We start from the raw sequence: 17,991 nt of genomic DNA, 5'->3' as shown, positions 1-17,991 counted from the left end.
CATTTCCCAATGACATTAGGCACGTGACCTTCATTCTAAGATTTGATTGGTGGTATGCTGTTAAAATGGGTGGCGGGTTATATGCTACAGTTGCAAAGATGAAGAACATCCGAGCATCTAAAATTTGCAGGACAAGTCGTTAAAAGGAGGACAGCGCCTCAGAAATCAGACCCTCCTTCAAATAAGTGCCCGTTGTTTAAACTTTACTCCAGACTCATCATGAGGAACCCAGTGAGTGCAGGAATTCATTTTTTGTTTTGCTTTTGCCAATAGTGTGCAATGTGCAGGCGGTGCTGCTTTTATGGATGTTGGAGTGGATTTTAATTTTGTTCAAAGAAAGGTTAGATAACCTGTAACCCGGATGAACTGGAGGATATTTCTCTCTCCTTGTGCAAGGATCTTGATCTGAAGGAGGGCCTGATAGCTGGCTTCCAATACTTACAATTTACCAGCCAAATTCAAAAAACAAAAAATATAAAGATTTATATAATAACTAGCTTACCCGTCGCGCGTTGCTGCGAAGACAGACATACATTCATTCGTTTTTATATATCTAGATAACAACCAATCACAGCGCAGCTTTCATGTTACCTCAGTGGTATAATATATAACACCCAATCACAGCGCAGCTTTCATGTTACCTTAGCAGTATAAAATATAACAACCAATCACAGCGCAGCTTTCATGTTACCTCAACAGTAAGAGAAATAACCAATCACAGCGCAACTTTTATTCTTCCTCAGCACTATAAAAAATAGCAGCCAATCACAGCGCAGCATTCATTTTACCTTTGCGGTATTATATATAGCAACCAATCACAGCGCAGCTTTCATGTTACCTCAGTGGTATAATATATAACAACGAATCGCAGCACAGCTTTCATGCAACCTCAGTAGTATAAGAAGCAGCCACCAATCACAGCACAGCTTTCATGTTACCTCAGCAGTATAAGAAATAGCAACCAATCACAGCACAGCTTTCATTTTACCTCAGCATTCTCAATATCCAGCAATTGTCTTGCGAAACGTTCGGCGGTGCATCATTTTCTGGTTGAACACTCACCCCATTGCTCGTAATGCCTTTTGCTTTCGTGCTTGAGATGGAAATCAAACGATCTTTGTCTGGGGGGCATAACTGTCGGCGATGATCGCACACACCCCACCTATCGTAGGATAGTTGTACTATGCCAGTAATCTTCCCAGGAGTGTACTCAGCAACTTCCCAAAGTCTCATGGCAATTAGATGAATGGTGCAGTAATGCATAAAGGACAGACAGACATACATTTATTTATATATATCAGGAAGTGAGAGAATTAGATTCCGTACGTAAAATTTGGACGCTAATTCTTTGGCGCTTACAATTGAATAATCGAGATGGGACCCATTACCTTTTCCTATTTATGACATAATCAATGCTCCTGCCAAATTTCATGTTTCTACAACATCGGGAAGTGAGAAAATTAGTGGCAGTGATGGAAATCGAACGATCTACGTGGGAGGGGGCGTAACTGTCGACGACGCATGCACGCGCGCGCCATTTATCGTAGCATAAATGTACTATGCCTATAATCTTCCCAGGAGTGTGCTCAACAACTTCCCAAAGTTTCATGGCGATCGGATGAATGGTGTAGTAGCGCATAAAGGACAAACAGACACACAGACATACATTCAATTTTATATATATAGATGTACTAATGTGACATGACATTTCTGGAGCACCCAATGACCATCTATTATATTTCCTGTGACACAAAAGCATCTGCTTTGCTTTACAGATAAGCATTTGACAGCAATCACAGTATCAATTTCAAAATGTAGCAAAAATTGTAAGCCAACAAAAGACAAACAATTTCTGTTAAATTGATACACTTAAGGAGACATTCACATGTAGCAGATTTTTTGCTATAGGTTTTGGTGGTGACTATTTGGTGCAGATTTTGACATGGATCTGCACAAGATTTCATCTTTTCAATTGAAGGGCTGAATTCTGCTGCTCACCTGCGTCAATATACACACTAAAGGTGTGGTTTTGTATTATTTTGATCCGGATCTCCCCGCTGTAGAAAATCTACAACAATTCCTCTTGGTGTGAACATACTCTAAACAATTTTAAGGCACAAGAAGCAGTTTTTCTTTGATAACTGAAAGGAAATATGGCAGAAAATGGAATTCCGACCTTTACAAGTTGGGGAGTCAGCGCTCCACGATCCATTACTAGTGCATGATACAGTAGATACACCAATCACATGAAAGTCTTTATTGCACCTAAAGCTCACAGCATCTAAGTAATTGTATTCATCCTTCACTGGGTCATACGCTCCATTAGCTGGTTGTTCTGGTGCAGCGCAGATAGTAACTGTAAACAAAAGAATAAAAGGTGTGTAAGAATCCTTCTCAGCAGCTATTGGACTGAAATCTTAAAGGGGTTGTCCCGCGCCGAAACGGGTTTTTATTTTTTTCAATAGCCCCCCCATTCGGCGCGAGACAAACCCGATGCAGGGGTTTTAAAAAACAACCGGATAGTACTTACCCGAATCCCCACGCTCCGGTGACTTCTTACTTACCTTGCGAAGATGGCCGCCGGGATCTTCACCCACGGTGGACCGCAGGTCTTCTCCCATGGTGCACCGTGGGCTCTGTGCGTTCCATTGCCGATTCCAGCCTCCTGATTGGCTGGAATCGGCACACGTGACGGGGCGGAGCTACGTGATGACGCGTAGAAGGGGCAGAGTCAGAACTCCGCTCGTGCCGAGACCCAAGAGAACGGAGAAGACCGGACTGCGCAAGCGCGTCTAATCGGGAGATTAGACGCTGAAATTAGACGGCACCATGGAGACGGGGACGCCAGCAACGGAGCAGGTAAGTGAATAACTTCTGTATGGCTCATAATTAATGCACGATGTATATTACAAAGTGCATTAATATGGCCATACAGAAGTGTATACCCCCACTTGCTTTCGCGGGACAACCCCTTTAAGCAATTTATTTCCTATGGCCTGACAGAAGGAGCCATCATCAAACACAAGTATGTTTCCTGCTACACAGGTAATGGCAAATGTGCAGCCTATACATCAGGGATGACCAGCAGGCAAATCTGCTAAAAATGATGTAATTCCATAAGTTGTGATACCAAAACTCATTAAAACATTGAGAGTGGATACCTTGGGGGCCAAAGAACAAACTGCCTTTCCTTTAGTTTTCTCATCCCCCAGATGAAAATCAAATCAGTATTTGTAAGCCAAGCTCTTTGTGAGCCCTAGGGCTATGCTCCAAATCAATATTTGTAAGCCAAGCTCTAGGGCCATGCTCATACAGCGGAATCAGACACACATTTTTCTGCAAGAATTACGATTCTGAAAAACGTGGTAGATATCTGTGGCTTGGCTGCAAGTTTCTACAGCGGATTTAGCCGTTAATGGGCAAAGTCAGTGTAGGGAATTTCCAACGCGATTCTGCGCTATGAAGTGACATGTCACGTCTAACGTGGATCAGCATGGAATTGCCGCGGAAATTCTGCATGTGGATTTTGCCAATTCACAAGTCTCAATCTGCGTGTGAATCAATGCCAGAAATTCGTGGCTTAGCTGCCAATTTCTGCCGCGGTCTTTATAGACCGAATACATTTGAAAAATGCCACTTATGATTCCGCTCTGTGAACATACCCTTATGACATGTTCACACGTAGCGGAAAATTCCATGACAAAATCCGCAGCATTTCCGCATCAAAAAAACACTTCAAAATCTGCACTATTGGTGTGGATATTGACTAGTAATCAGTTACGGATCCACAGCGGATCTACAGAATCTACAGCACTCTCCTGACCTCGGAATACTTTGTGCTGTCAGTATCAAGAGCACAACGCTGGCAGCGCCCCCATTACCTGCTAGCGAGTGCTGCGTATCAGGTGATGTGGCAGTGACATCATCTGACCAGTGGCGCTCAGTAGCAGCTGCTGGGCGACAGGGGGCGCTGCCAGGACAAAGTATTCCAAGGTGAGGGGAGCGCTGAAATTAGATACGCAGCCTGCAATTCTGCATAAAAATCTGCAGTTAACCCTGTGGATTTGGTTGCATTAATTCTGCTGCTGCTCGAGGAATTATTCCGCGTGTGTAAAAAAGGTCCCTTACGCAGCCACATGCTCAAAACACGGCAGGCGGAAAAGGTTTTTCTACAGCAGACAAAAGCTTCAATAAAACCAGCAGTGTATTCGGAGAAGCTGTGACAAGGTCTTCAACACTTCATATAATAGCAGAATAAGGAGGGCCCATTCATTTCACTACAGATTACCTTCACATTGAGGGACCTGATTACTCCATGTTCCATCTGCTTGGCAATCTCTATAAGGTCTTCTGCCCACCAAGTGATAACTAAAGATATAAAAACAAATAAGGCACATGAGGACTGTCAGTTTCTGTAACAAGAGTGACACTGCCTTCAGTAAGATCTTTACATCCAGTGAAGTAGCAATTAAATGAGGCTAAATAATAGAGCTTTATATTTTATATAAAATAAAGAACTATTCTACAGAATGAGGAAACTATTGTATTTTGTTCTGATCTTACATGGAGTCTCTTTTCAGATGTAATTCTCTAGTGGGGCCTTAAGGTACTTTTCGTCTGGCCGAATTCTCAGTCCAATTTAACCTATCACATGTGGTATTGCTGCGTTTGTAGTGACCCAGAGACAGGACTTAGTACATCATTTAACCCACACAGGGTACGTTAAGGAAAGAAAACACATGGCGAAAATGGGCAAAATTTGCCATCTGCCTTAGGCCTCATGTCCATGGCACGCGCTGATCCTCTGCAGTGAATTCTGCACAGACTCCAACACTGCCACGGCCAGTGAGCCCTGCTTACCTGCGTTCCCCGGCAGCGGCATCCGCACAGATCCCTCCACTTCCGGAGGGACTTAGTTGTACTGTGCGTGGTGCTTATGGCTCGCCGTCGGCCATGGACAGTACAGTTTTTTGTTTTTTTTCCCAATCTACTGCTTTCCCCAGATCCGCAACACGTTCGCAGTGGTAGCTGCAAGTGTGCCATGCATCGGACAGCTTCCATTGACTTTAATGGAAGCAGTCAGTGTGGAAGCCACCCAAAAATAGAGCATGCCGCAATTTGTTTTGTGGACCCAAAGGTCTGCAAATCAAATCTGCATGTTTTACTCTATTTGCAGACGCCCATCCGGCTCTATGGGTGGCTTGAGTCGCAGGTGCCCCTCGTGGATTACACAAATTAAAATTTGCCCATGGACATTGGGTCTTACAAAAACCGGAATACAAAGTGATCACAATGGCAGGTAGATCAACAAGTTGTACCATTATAAAGTAGAACTCAGCCCGCAAAAACACATTGACAGAAAAAAAAAAAAGATGCTGTTAGGGGTCTATGAATGCAGTGATATAAAAGTTTTTTTTTACCTCTTTAAAGCTTTCTTTTAAGTTTTAAAATAACAAAACATGAGAAATCTATATGAAAACTTTGTGGGGCCGAAATCGTACTGCTCCTAAGAATGTTATCACATTTATTTTGCCCACTGAACACCGTAAAAAAAAAAAAAAAAAGACAAATATCATAATTCAATAGCACTCTAACGGCACGTTCACATGGGGCAGCAGATCCGCAGAGTAAGAATCTGCATCAAAAATCAGCTGTAGATCCTCACAAAATCAGCTATGTGTTGACATGGGTGTATTTCCAGTTTGTATTTAGCACAGACCAATTATAGAAAAATTGGCTATTCGCACAGGAATTTATTTATTTTTACACGGGCCGAAAACCTGTATGAAATAACTTTCAACATGTACTATTTTAGTTTGTTTCGAGGCATATGCAACCAAGTCTCCGCTGCCAAGCAGTGGTGGTTGCCATAACTGAACTGAAGACACACGGACCTGGGCAGCGAGACTGGCACTAATGTGCATGCACTCTGTCACTGCAGAGGAAGAAGAGGAACAGCATGGACTGGATAGAGGTACTGCTGCGCATGCTCCACCGGTTCTCATGGAGCTACAAAAGGAGGTGCCATAAGCAATGATAAGCCATTTTCACGGGGAAGAGACATCACTGGAGCACAAGAAACAAATAAAAAGGTGCATTTTTGAACAAGATATTAGAATGGAAAAGTGTCATAGTTTTGCCTAGTTTATTATATTAGATATATTCCAAATCTTGGCACAACCCCTTTAAGAGGAGGAGAATATACTTCAAATCTCCACAGCTTCTTGACGATGAGAAGATGAAACAGTTACTTTTTTTTTAGGAAAAGTCAGAAATTCTATTAGATTATATCCATAGCTCATGAAAAAGAAATCTGACCATGCCTTAGAAAATAGATCTATGGGTGAATCTACACCTGCGTTCAGGTAAGTTCAGTGTTTCCGTCTCTCGCTCAGGTTTTGGAGGAGAGAAACTGATATAAAACTGAAATAAACTGATCAGTACTTTTTCCCCATTCATTTCAATGGGTTTTCAAAAAATCTGAAGCAAAACTGAACTAAAGCAAGCTGAAAGCCCTTCACAGATTAGACAATAGATCACTATTGATACTCTTTATTAGAACTTGCTAAAAACACACACACTAGGGCTAGACAGCTGGGGTGGGGGCTCCAGACATAATAGGAAAAATGCAACACTCCAGCGACAAGACAGACAAAATACAAAAAACCTCAGACACACATAAAGGGGAGAGCGACAGCTCTCAGCTCGGATAGAGAGGTGAGAACCCTGATAGACTCAAGGTGCCTACCTATGGAGACACCGAGAATATAGTACTGATCGGATCATTTCGATTACTAACGCTGCCAACTTGTTGCAGCTCCTCTAGCTCATAGTGTCCATTGCTAACTCTGCCAAATAATTGTGTTGCTCCTCTAGCTCTACGAGTTTCACCGCTAATATGGCAGATCTTTAGGAGATACGGGAGCCTAGATGAGGCTGACAGACTGAATTAAATATCAATCGAATATGTATTGTAAATTGAGAGGAAAAGTTGTGTGTAAGGGAATATAGAACTGGAGACGAATAAATGACGTCACCCTCCTATATAGTATCCATCCCGTAGCGTGTCAGATTGCACAGATGGGTTCCCCAATTGGGGGCCCAAAGCAACACGGGGCTAAGGGGGTATTAGTAGCTTTGCAGCTTAAACAAAAGCCTTAGGACGATCCCTAATGGACTGCACAACCGCCGTTGATGCTACTAGCAAGAGTCAGTCCTGCCTCTTCGTTAAAGATATAGAGTGAACCCCCCTCCCGCTGGAGAACACAAATAAAAAAATAGCAGTACCTCTGGCCTTGATGGTAGGTAAAGCAAGCTGAAAGCATTTAGTTAAAAAAAAAAAAGAAAAAAACAAAAATGCAGACTGGAACAAAAAGCAAACAAAGCATTCAGTCTTTTGAAAACCCATCAAACTCAATGGGAAAAGAAAATGACCAGTTTATTTCTGAAGTGGTAACAAAGTGTGAAAAACAAACAGCTTATCTCAAAATGCTTTTCTCAGCTTGCGTATAAGAAATATGCCTACTCAGTACCTTAAAAACTAGATTTGCTCTGTCTCCTCCTGCTCATTGGGGGACACAGCAAAGACCTTGGGTATAGCTTCTGCCACTAGGAGGTGACACCAGGCATAAAAGTGTTAACTCCTCCCACTAACATGCTAGCTCAGTTTGTATGCAAGCAGTAGGAGCAGCCAGTAAGATAAGACAATAACAATACTCAGGAACTGTAACTGATTCCAACACCAAGCGCGACTGCACTAAGAACCTTACAAACAAGAGACATATACGTTACAGTCCTAATACCAGACAGGGACGGGGCCGTGTCCCCCAATGAACAAGGAGAGAGATTTTACGGTAAATTCTTACAAAAATCTAGTTTTCTCGTCTGTACCATTGGGGGACACAGCAAAGACCTTGGGACGCTCTAGAGCAGTACCCAAGGAGGTGGGACAATATAAGCCGCCACATGTGTAAAGAAGCAAATACACTCTAACTGTGACTGGAGTTAATAGAGGTCTAGACATCCAGCATGCTCGTGGAACATCAGGGGCCTAAGTAACGGTCCCATCTACCCTCTGGTGGAAAAATCTCTTCATAAGGAGCTTTCGACAAGGCACCCACTGTCCGAGTAATATGAGATGTAACACGCCCTGAGAATATAACTTCACTTGCACGGTCAACCTGTACTGCCACGAAGTAGAGCCAGTGCAAGGACAGGAATCCACTCAGAGTGCCAGGATTAAGAGCAGCGAGCCGGCGCGTTTGAAGAATGTTACCTTAGAGAGGTACTCTTGAGTAGTCAGACCAAGCCCACTTGCAACCGGAGAGTTCCTTGAGACGAGGCACTACTGAGAAAGGTGCCTACCAAATACTTAACCAAAGTGGATCCCAATAGCACTGGTAGTGGGAGAATGTACAACCAGTCGATAACGACCGTCTCCTGATGACAACCTTCGGTACAAAATAGGCATCCAAAACCAAGCTGGAGCCATCAGTGCCAAAACTTCAGAGAGTTGGGGACCTTCCAACAGTCGACCTAGTTGTACATCAGCTTCCATATACCTCCAGGCTGTGAATATCATCACCGTCCTGCCATGAGAGAGAACGCGGGTCGATTCCAGACGCCAATGAAGAAACAACTCGTTGCAATTCCCCATGTTAACCAAGGCTGTAAAGCTTGCGGCTTCCTAGTTCGATTATATTGAAGACGTCGTATACGCAGATGACTGACACCCAGGAATCCCAGGTCAGAAATCATGCATAACTGAAGCGGAGCATAACCTTGATGCTGCGTATCCTGACAATCCCCGTCCATGACATCGGCTGTCTGATTAGCTGTAGAGTAAAAAGGGCTTGCATAGCACAGCACTTTCAGGTAATTTACAACCCCCCCCCCCCCCCAGCAAGCTGGGTGCTACCTGAACCATGCAGGGATTGAACTCGCCACTTTCAGGTCGTGAGTGGAAGTTTAGGACTCCATAACACACGAGGCCCCACGAGATCCTTCGGCCCCGTGATCCTGAGACAATGCCCACAGCATCCACTTTCTGCATGACACCATGAGCTTCCAAAAACGTTTAGCCTTTTGGAATGGCAACTGACTGGATAGTCAACTAGGGCTGGCCCTATACTGGGATTCATTGCAACCGAGTGAATCCACTAAGTACAATAAAAGGTGGGTTTGCACAGCAAGGGTACACCAGTACGAGGCTCTCCGCAGTAGAGAGGGACAAAACCTAAGAATTTCAGACAGTACAGGTATAGACTTTTTTCACAGTCTCCTGCAAGCAATATTTTCGAGGGAGAACAATGCAGGAGGATCGCAGCTTCTGGGTCCGTCTGCCTTAACTCCGCTGAACGTGTTAACTCCCCTATATGATTCATCTCACAAGGGAATAGGATGAACTAGTTTTGCCCTACACCTGATCTGAAATTAGAGACTGCTCTGAAATACAGAATACTCCCTTCTTTATGCCCACCATCTCTCCATCCATAATATAGGAAAAAACGTGACCTATTCTGCACCTTTCAGGGTCAGCAGTTGACCTGTCTCCTGTAGTCCAAACGACCTGAGCTATCCACATCTGTAGAACATGGCTGATAGAACTAACAGTCAGCGTTTCTAGAAAGCACAAGATGCCTTGTAGTTCCGAGACCCCCGAAAGGGAGTGGACTCACAGTGGATTGGCATGACAAAGAGCTGACCCGAGGGGGGGCCCAAACATGTATCTATAGCCCCCCAGTTCCTGTCAGAGTTGTGACACAGAATCACCACAATATGTAAACAGGACTGGGCTGTGTGGAAGAGGTGATGCTCTGACTGGCCGTCACTCTCGTCTGTGGTGGGAGCGCACAAGTATGTGGCTATCGTGCTCGCTTCCGCAGCACATATACTAAAATTGGAACGATACAGAGAAGATTAGCATGGCCCCTGCGCAAGGATGACACGCAAATTCGTGAAGCGTTCCATATTTAAAAAAAAAAAATATGTGGCTATCCTGAACTCGGAGATTGCTTTAAAGTTGCCTGCAGGGAACTGCAGGTGCTCATCCCAGGGAAGTAGCCTTTAAGAAAAGGTCCGGAGCGCAAGCTCACCTGCTGCAGAGCAGAGGTTCGCAGAATTCCTGTGATAGTACTCTTTTCATCTGGAAGGTACCTCAGGTCTCAGCAAAGCCAGAGAAAAGCTAACAGGCAGTTCGACAATATTGTTCATAGGACGACTTACTCTGTGTGGATGTAAATCTCGTGTCGTACCGAGACCACACACCGTACGTGGTTCTAGCCGGTCCCTGTTTGCGGGTCATCCTGGCCTCGGACACTGCAGAAGGCTGCATGCAGGGAACTGCAGGAGGAGCAACAGGGAGCTACTGAGGGGAAAGCTCAACCCAGTCCGGAGCAGTGCATGTGCTCCTTCAGCCATGGAAGGTACAACAGGTCTCAGCAAGCCTGGAGTACTACCGACAATCAGCTTGAACCTGTTGTCCGTAAAATGAGATATTCTCCGGCTGGATGTAAATCTCAGTGTAGCGAGAGCGCACATAGCATGTGGCTCTGGCTGCCCCTGTCTGCGTGTCACTGCAGTACACCTGGCTGCAGGGAAATGCAGGAGGGCAGCAGAGGAGCTACCAACGGGCGAGGCTCACCATGGTGCGGAGCAGACTTGAGGAGCGACGAGTCCAGAGAATCCATGTGCGAGTACTGACAAGAGATCGCATACTGTTCTCTGTAAGACGAGATCTTCTCTGCTGAATGCAATCTCATACCGTAGCGAGAGAACACTTGGTTTGTGGCTCTGGCCGGCCCGTCCGTGTGCCATTCTGGACATGGACCCTGCAGTACGTCTGGCTGCAGGGCACTGTAGTAGGGGCAACAGGGGAGTTACCGATAGGCAAGGCTCAACCCGTTCCGGAGCGGAAATTAGGGGCGAGGAGTCTAGAGAATCCCTGTGCAAAGTACTCTTTCCAATATGGAAGTTACCACAGGTCTCAGCAAGCCCGGAATAACACTGACAAGAGTTTGCACACTTTGTCCATAAAACGAGATGTTCCCTGCTGGATGCAATCTCGTACTGTAGTGAGATGCGCACAGTGTGTGGCTCTGGCCGGCTCCATGTCTGCGTGTCATCCTGGGCTCCAACACCGCGGTACGGCTGGCTGCAGGGAACTGCAGGAGGGGCAACAGGGGAACTACCGATAGGCAAGCCTCAACCTGGTCTGGAGCAGACATGGGAAGCAATGACTTGAGACTCCCATTGCGAGCACTCTGTCCGTATGGAAGGTACTACAGGTCTCAGCAACCCTAGATGGGAGAAGTCTGGGTTGGGAGGTGCTAGGCGCATATGGAGTGATCAGCATAGCCATGAACAACCGTTGCATGCCGGCGCAACGGGCCACACCACAGCAATATACACCAGCCTATGGCGGTCATAAGCACAAGCTGTACGTGGCTAGCTACGTAAGCTGTTCAGCGGCATAACACCGAAAACACACCTGGCACCCCTGCACTCCAAGCCAACCAGCAAACACATATGGGTCATACGCCGGCCTATCTTGTCTTGGGGCGACGTACACAGGACACATGCCCCAGAGGCGCTGCAGAGGATGATGCCAACTATGCAGCGTCTAAAAACAGAGGCCGCGCAGCGGTTATGAGACATAGCCGTGTGCCTGAAATCAAATGGCCGCATGGCGGCAGAATCGTATCAGTGCAGCAAAAGCATAAGCCCGCGCAGCAGCTAAAAACCATGAACACGCAGCGACAAAGACACCTAATTGTGCCGCGACACGAGGCCGTGTGGCAGGAAATACGAATGGCCACGCCGAGGCCAGTCACGCGGCCATGCCGAGGCCAGTCACGCGGCCACGCCGAGGCCAGTCACGCGACCGTTTGAATATGGTGCCAACCCATGCAGTGAGAGGCACAAGTGGGCAAAAGCAGTGCGGCGGGGAAGGAATTGGGTGCACAATGCCACGCGGCGCAAAGTCAAATGTCTGCGCGGTGACATTATGCAGTACCAAGGAGTTGAATAGCAGGAAGGGAGCGCGGCGGACCATTCCCCCGTGCAGCCGCCCAAACACCTGAGCCGCATAGCGGCTCATTCCACCCGCCGAGGGGCGGCAAACCAGACGGCATAGTACAAATGGGGCAGGAATGTCCGCGACTCCACAACACAAGCCGCGGGCGGCACCTACTGTTAGCTGCATGGCAGTACGACCAGAAGCCGCATGGCAGACATAAGCGGCACCACACCAGCTACATGGCGGAACACTACCAGCTGCAGGCGGCACCACCAATACAAGCCACAAAATAAGCACACGACACATGGGGGCACCCAGTTCGGTCCGCATGGCGGCGGACTAACAAAATAAAACCACACTTACCTTTTGACCGAGGTAGGGTGGCTTCCCAGCTCCAGCAGAGCTTCTCCCTACCATCGCCTGCCTTTAGGAAGGGAGGGGATGCCGGACTATAAGACAGGGGGGGCTTTATGGCTGGCGGGTCACATCCAGGTTAGGGCCTGAATGTGCCTCCTTATCATCTGAGGGACCGGGCAGACAACAGAAGGTCAGCTCCATTCTGTTCGCCAACCTCGGCGGCTAAACAGGGAGAGTTCTGCCTCCCCGTTATCCCTGGTCTTCCAGAAAAATTGAAGTAAAAAATAAAAGGTGAAAAAAATTGTGTCTGTAGGAGAGACAGTCTGCCTCCTAAAACACTAAGCTAAAAACTGAGCTAGCATGTTGCTTGCAGGGATGTATAACTAGTAGGAGGAGTTAACACTTCTGTTTAGTGTCGCCTCCTAGTAGCAGAAGCTATACCCAAGGTCTTTGCTAAGTCCACCAATGATACAGACGAGAAATTAAATATATTCACAAGGTTTTTGAAAAGTTTTATTCTTGCCTACCCCTTATTTCGGCTTTCTTGATCTCAATAGGCTGCATTTTATTCCCTGGTTTTAAGGCCCACATGTGACCTTTGGGAGGTACGAAATACAAACGCCCTATATGACATGATGTGCATCTTGTATGTACGGCACATGCAGTGTGTTTATGTATCGAGCAGGCTAGGGAGCAGCCATCAGTGCTCTCCCCGTGAGAGGGGAAGGACTAGAATCTCTCCTTGCATCAGCTCTCCATGGATGTACCTCAGGACAGGATGTCACCCACCACCAGCACTTTGTCTACATGCACACTCTAGCAACTACGTAAACAATTCCTGTAGGCTTTTCCACTTGTGGTACCGGCTGCAATCAATCTGGCTCTACCCACAGAGGCCCTGTCCTAACCAACCTTTTAACTATATATATTTGGTATCGCTGTAATCATGAATGCCGCAAACTCAAAAACGCTTACCAAAAATTACACCGCTGCATTTCTTTTTCTTATTTCTCCCCACAATAAATTTTTAGGAGTTTTCCAGTACATTACATAGTACGTTAAATGATACAATTGAAGAATACAGCTTGTCTCACCAAACACAAGCCCTCATGTAGCTCAACAACAAGAAAGATAAAAAGTTGTTGCTGTTTGAATCTGCGGAGGAAGAGAAAATAAGGAAAAAAGGGAAAAAAAAAAAAGAGCTAGTGCAGGAAAAGGTTAATGTTGGTATTTGGATCATATGCCAAATGCTATTCTCTATCCTGCACTACTATTGAGAGCTTAGATGTAACTTCTCATCGCTCTTCGGCAAGCAGAGAGATATGTAAGCAGACAGATTATTGTACTGCAGCGGGGCTCTGTGGGGCAGAAATATTGAACCACTGCTGGTAAACACAATCTTATCTACCCCCTCAGTGAGCAGCACATCCTGTGCAAGTCTGTGGAGGGGATTGTACTCTGCTGTTCACATAGGGAAGTGACCGGCTAGCAGAGGGGTTCGTGCGCACAAACATCCTGCATTAGTTTGTATCTCTAGGAGGATCAAGTGTAAGGCCTCCCTCACACGAGCGTACACGTTTTTGCACGCGCATGAGCACGGCATTTAGCGCGCAGAATGACCGATGTTTTTGTGCGAACTCATTGGTGTAGGTTACTGTACTTTTTGAATTGGCCAAGAATGCTAATTTGAAATAGCTAATTAGTCAAATGAGTTCTAGATGTGTTCTTTTTCCAGCAGAATTACGCAGCATATCACATCTCATCGAGTATTGTGCGTGCATTTGCACAATCCACCATTGACTTCTATGGGGACCTTTGTCAAGACAACCTAAAAGAAAACAGCAGCTTTGATTTTACCAGAGCAGTTTAGGACAGAAAGCTGCTCTCTGATTAGTTTAATTGGGGCAACAAAGGCAGTTTTTTTTCTTAGTTTTGATAAATAAGTTTTTATAATGTTTAGGGCAAAATGCAGCATCTGTGTGAAGACTAGCATCATACAGATGCACCACACCACACTTTATCCAAATTCAAGCATTTTAAACTCACCCATCATTACACTTATAGGTCACTTGGGAACCAAACAAAAAGTCTTTTGCCTCATCAATTTCTCCATTTACCGGCTCTCCAGGATGCGGGCAAGGTCTGACTGGAAGCAAAAGGGAAAAAAACTATAGTGTAAATTAATGAAAGAAAATGACAAACATATAGTGCAGAACATAATTTATCGCAATTCAATAACGAATGGTCCAAAAGAACAGCTTGGTGACAGATATTCCTAAAAGGCTAAAATCCCAGTTCATCTATAACTTCTGCCACAAAATTAATGTCAAGTTAAAATCATGCCCCTTGGGGGGCGTTGCTTAGGCATGAAGGAGTGAGGCCGCAAGGGAAAGAGCTCCTCTGCCGCGGACAACAGAAAAACGAAATCCTGACACCATACAGGCGAATTCAGGGCAAATGAGAGGAGGAAGATGCAGGGGAGACCCTCCACCAACCACAAGCATGCCGCTGAGCAGGTACCTGCAAGGAGCGGGAGCCGCAGAGACCGGCCACAAGACAGGGAACATGGCACTGGGCAGACACGTGGAGCTGCACTCCCCGTGCTCTGCTGAGAAAGCCCTGCCGCCGGCGCGGACCGCGCCGCAGACCCAGAGAGGGGACAGTAAAAAAAAAAAGCGGAGCGCTGACAGCGGAGGTCCCCCCAGGCATCCCCACACATGAGGGCGCCCAACGAATGGCGGGAGAAGACATTAGGGAGAGCCGGTCACCATCGCCAGGCAGAGGAAGCTCCACAACCTCACAGGTACCGGGAGGGTCTCCCAGGGGCAGCCCAACACAGCAGAAGGAGGGCATTCAGAGCACCCCTATGAAGGCAGCAGCCCAGCAAGCAGAGGTACTTACCCAAGAGCAGCAGAGACAGGGACTCAGCTGCAGAGGACAGTCCAGCCAAGAAGCCCCAGAGTGCTCACAACAACTGACACTTATAGAGGGGAATGTAAATGAAGCAACCACTACCCCCTCCATCCTCACAGCAGCCCCACACTCAGAAGCGCTACACGACTGCGTCACGGCAGTCTTCAACAAACTCCTACACTGACCAGAAGACAGGGCAATAGAGCTCGACAGGGTCCACTGTCTACTTGGAGGGAGAGCACGAAACGCGAATTCCCCCAGAGATGTCATATGCCGGGTACATTTTTATCGACAGAAAGAGAAGATATTACGCCTGGCATGGGAACAAGGCTCGGTCAGATTCAGGGGAAATGAGATCACCATCCTACCAGACGTATCCAGATTAACTTTAAACAGCCGGAGATTGATCTGTCCCCTATTAGACGCAGCACGTAGAGCGGACGCAACCTACAAATGGGGACACCCCTTCCACCTGATCCTGCGCAAAAGAGGCCGCTTATACACGGTCAAAACACCATCTGACCTAGAAGGGGCGTTCGCATTCCTGGAAGAGCCCCCAGTCCCTATCCCAGACTGGACACTACCTATAGACCCCCCCATGACATCCAATTAAGGAGGTGGTCCCTTCCACTATCAGGAAAAGAAAAACACAACGTCAAAGCCGATACCAGCCACAACGTCCGAGTACCATCACTGCCCTCAACGCAAAAACCCTAAGAAAAAGAACTTTAACATGGTTAACTCACACCGAAGCGCAGGATCCTGCTCTATCTCCGAGCGGGCGCAAAGAGAGAAGCTACAACAAAACCCACCCTTATAGCCCCTCAAAGGACACAAAACGGCCCCACAGAAGGAATCCCCATCATCTCAAGCCCCACCACCTGCGAACTAAGTGACTTTCTATTTAAACGGTCGGTCCCATACAGACACGGACAGACAAGCTGCGGCGGAGCAGCTCACACCCATAACAGAACGAATTATCCACCTTTCGTTAACGTGAGTCCGTGAAGACCACACCTCTGAGACATATCACGGAGAGCGGACCAGCGGCCTTTGTCTCGACCAGAGTCTTTCTTCGTACCCCCAAATAGGGTTCCGGAGACCTCGGCTCAGCCTTCCCTTTGGCAGGGGCCCAGGCCTCCGAATAAACTTGAAGTATAGAGTGATTATTATTCTATTTTTCCGGTGTTTGTCAAGCCTTACGTCCACTACACACCCCCTTTCCCCTCCCCCTCTGCCCCACCACATACCTACCCAAGTTTCTAACCACAAGCCATTAACAACTGTGTCTGACTTTCAAGGTTTCTAGGCAATTGATCATGTCTACAGACCACGCTTACCTCTCGGTTATTTCTATTAACGCGCAGGGGCTCAACATTCCTGAAAAGAGGTCCTCCATCCTCCATCTCCTCTGGAAGAAAAGGGCAAATATAGCCTTCATACAAGAAACCCACTTCCGCACAGACGCTGTCCCGAGGTTTGGGAACGCGAGATTCCCGAAAGCATACCACAGCACAAACGCGGAGGTCAAAGCGAAGGGAGTGTCAATCCTAATCTCCAATACCATCCTGTGGGAGCATGGGGAGACGCGCAGCGATCCAGGAGGAAGATTTTTATACGTCAAGGGTAAGCTCGCAAACACACAAGTCACACTGGCGTCCTTGTATCTCCCCAACTCCAACCAGGCGACCTTCCTGGAAAGGGCCCTGGGTGAATTCAAGGAGGGCACCCTGATACTTCGGGGGGATTTCAACATGCCACTAGACCCACAGGTAGATACTTCAAGAGGAAGCAGCTCCCTACCGACATCCGCACACCGCAGGTTCAAAAAGATCCTACACAAACACCAGCTGATTGATGCATGGAGAATCTTACACCCGACCACTAAAGATTATACCTTCTTCTCCCCACCACACAACGTGTACTCCAGAATCGATTTTTTTCTGGTACATCACTCCTCCTTGGCTCAGCTCATATCGGCTGAAATAGACAGCATCACATTCTCGGATCATGCTCTAATCACCCTCACACTATCACTCCCCACTATACATAAAAGAGAGTGGAATTGGAGACTAAACGAATCTCTGCTCAAAGACCCGACAGCACTAGAGAAGTTAAGCCTAACTTTACAAAATTACTTTGAACAAAACAATACCCCAGAAGTAAACCCCCTGACGGTATGGGAAGCACATAAGTGCGTTATACGGGGGTCTCATCAGCTTAGGGGCTCATATCAAAAAACAAAGAGGAGCGCAGCTCCAAGAGCTGCTAAAATGCATACAAACCCTAGAATTGGCCCATAAATTTTATCCTCCTTAGATAGAACACAGGGCACGGAACTAGCACAACTGAGGGACAAAGTGCGTAAAATAAGTCTAGACCAGGCAAATATGAACCTATTAAAGTGCAGAAGACACTTCTTTGAATTTGGCAATAAACCTAGCCGGACGCTGGCGCGGGCATTACGCAACGCCAGAGAGAGAACATACGTCCCACAAATCACAAACTCTAAAGGGAAGACTCTGCACATACCTAAACAGATCTCGGAGGCATTTAGGGATTATCAAACGTTATACAATCTCCCCCCCCCCCCCCCCCCCCCAATGAGAGCAGGACAGAGAATCACGCAAAAAACGGATATGGGAGTACATCCAACAAGCGCAATTAGGTAAATTCACACAGGGAGCAATAGAAGTAATGGACGC

At 46.7% G+C, this 17,991-nt stretch overlaps 1 protein-coding gene and 1 non-coding gene across 7 annotated transcripts in view; one reads left to right on the top strand and one right to left on the bottom strand.

The window, feature by feature from the left end:
• The window catches only part of LOC136625752 (complement component receptor 1-like protein), a 108,133-nt gene that overhangs the window by 53,182 nt on the left and 36,960 nt on the right, over positions 1 to 17,991 (bottom strand). For all 6 annotated transcript variants that reach the window (XM_066600219.1, XM_066600218.1, XM_066600215.1 and 3 more), the window contains exons 5-7: positions 14,420 to 14,519; positions 4,289 to 4,368; positions 2,177 to 2,356 (exon numbers count right to left, since the gene is read on the bottom strand). In XM_066600219.1, the coding sequence (XP_066456316.1) occupies positions 2,177 to 2,356; positions 4,289 to 4,368; positions 14,420 to 14,519 (360 nt within the window). The remainder of the gene's footprint in view (positions 1 to 2,176; positions 2,357 to 4,288; positions 4,369 to 14,419; positions 14,520 to 17,991) is intronic.
• Positions 9,869 to 9,975, top strand: LOC136626812 (U6 spliceosomal RNA). Its single transcript, XR_010792666.1, has one exon. It is a non-coding gene; the product is annotated as a U6 spliceosomal RNA (small nuclear RNA).

The sequence above is a fragment of the Eleutherodactylus coqui genome, chromosome 4 (assembly GCF_035609145.1).
Source record: "Eleutherodactylus coqui strain aEleCoq1 chromosome 4, aEleCoq1.hap1, whole genome shotgun sequence".
In the NCBI taxonomy this organism is placed as follows: domain Eukaryota; kingdom Metazoa; phylum Chordata; class Amphibia; order Anura; family Eleutherodactylidae; genus Eleutherodactylus; species Eleutherodactylus coqui.
This window is presented reverse-complemented; position numbering and strand designations above follow the sequence as displayed.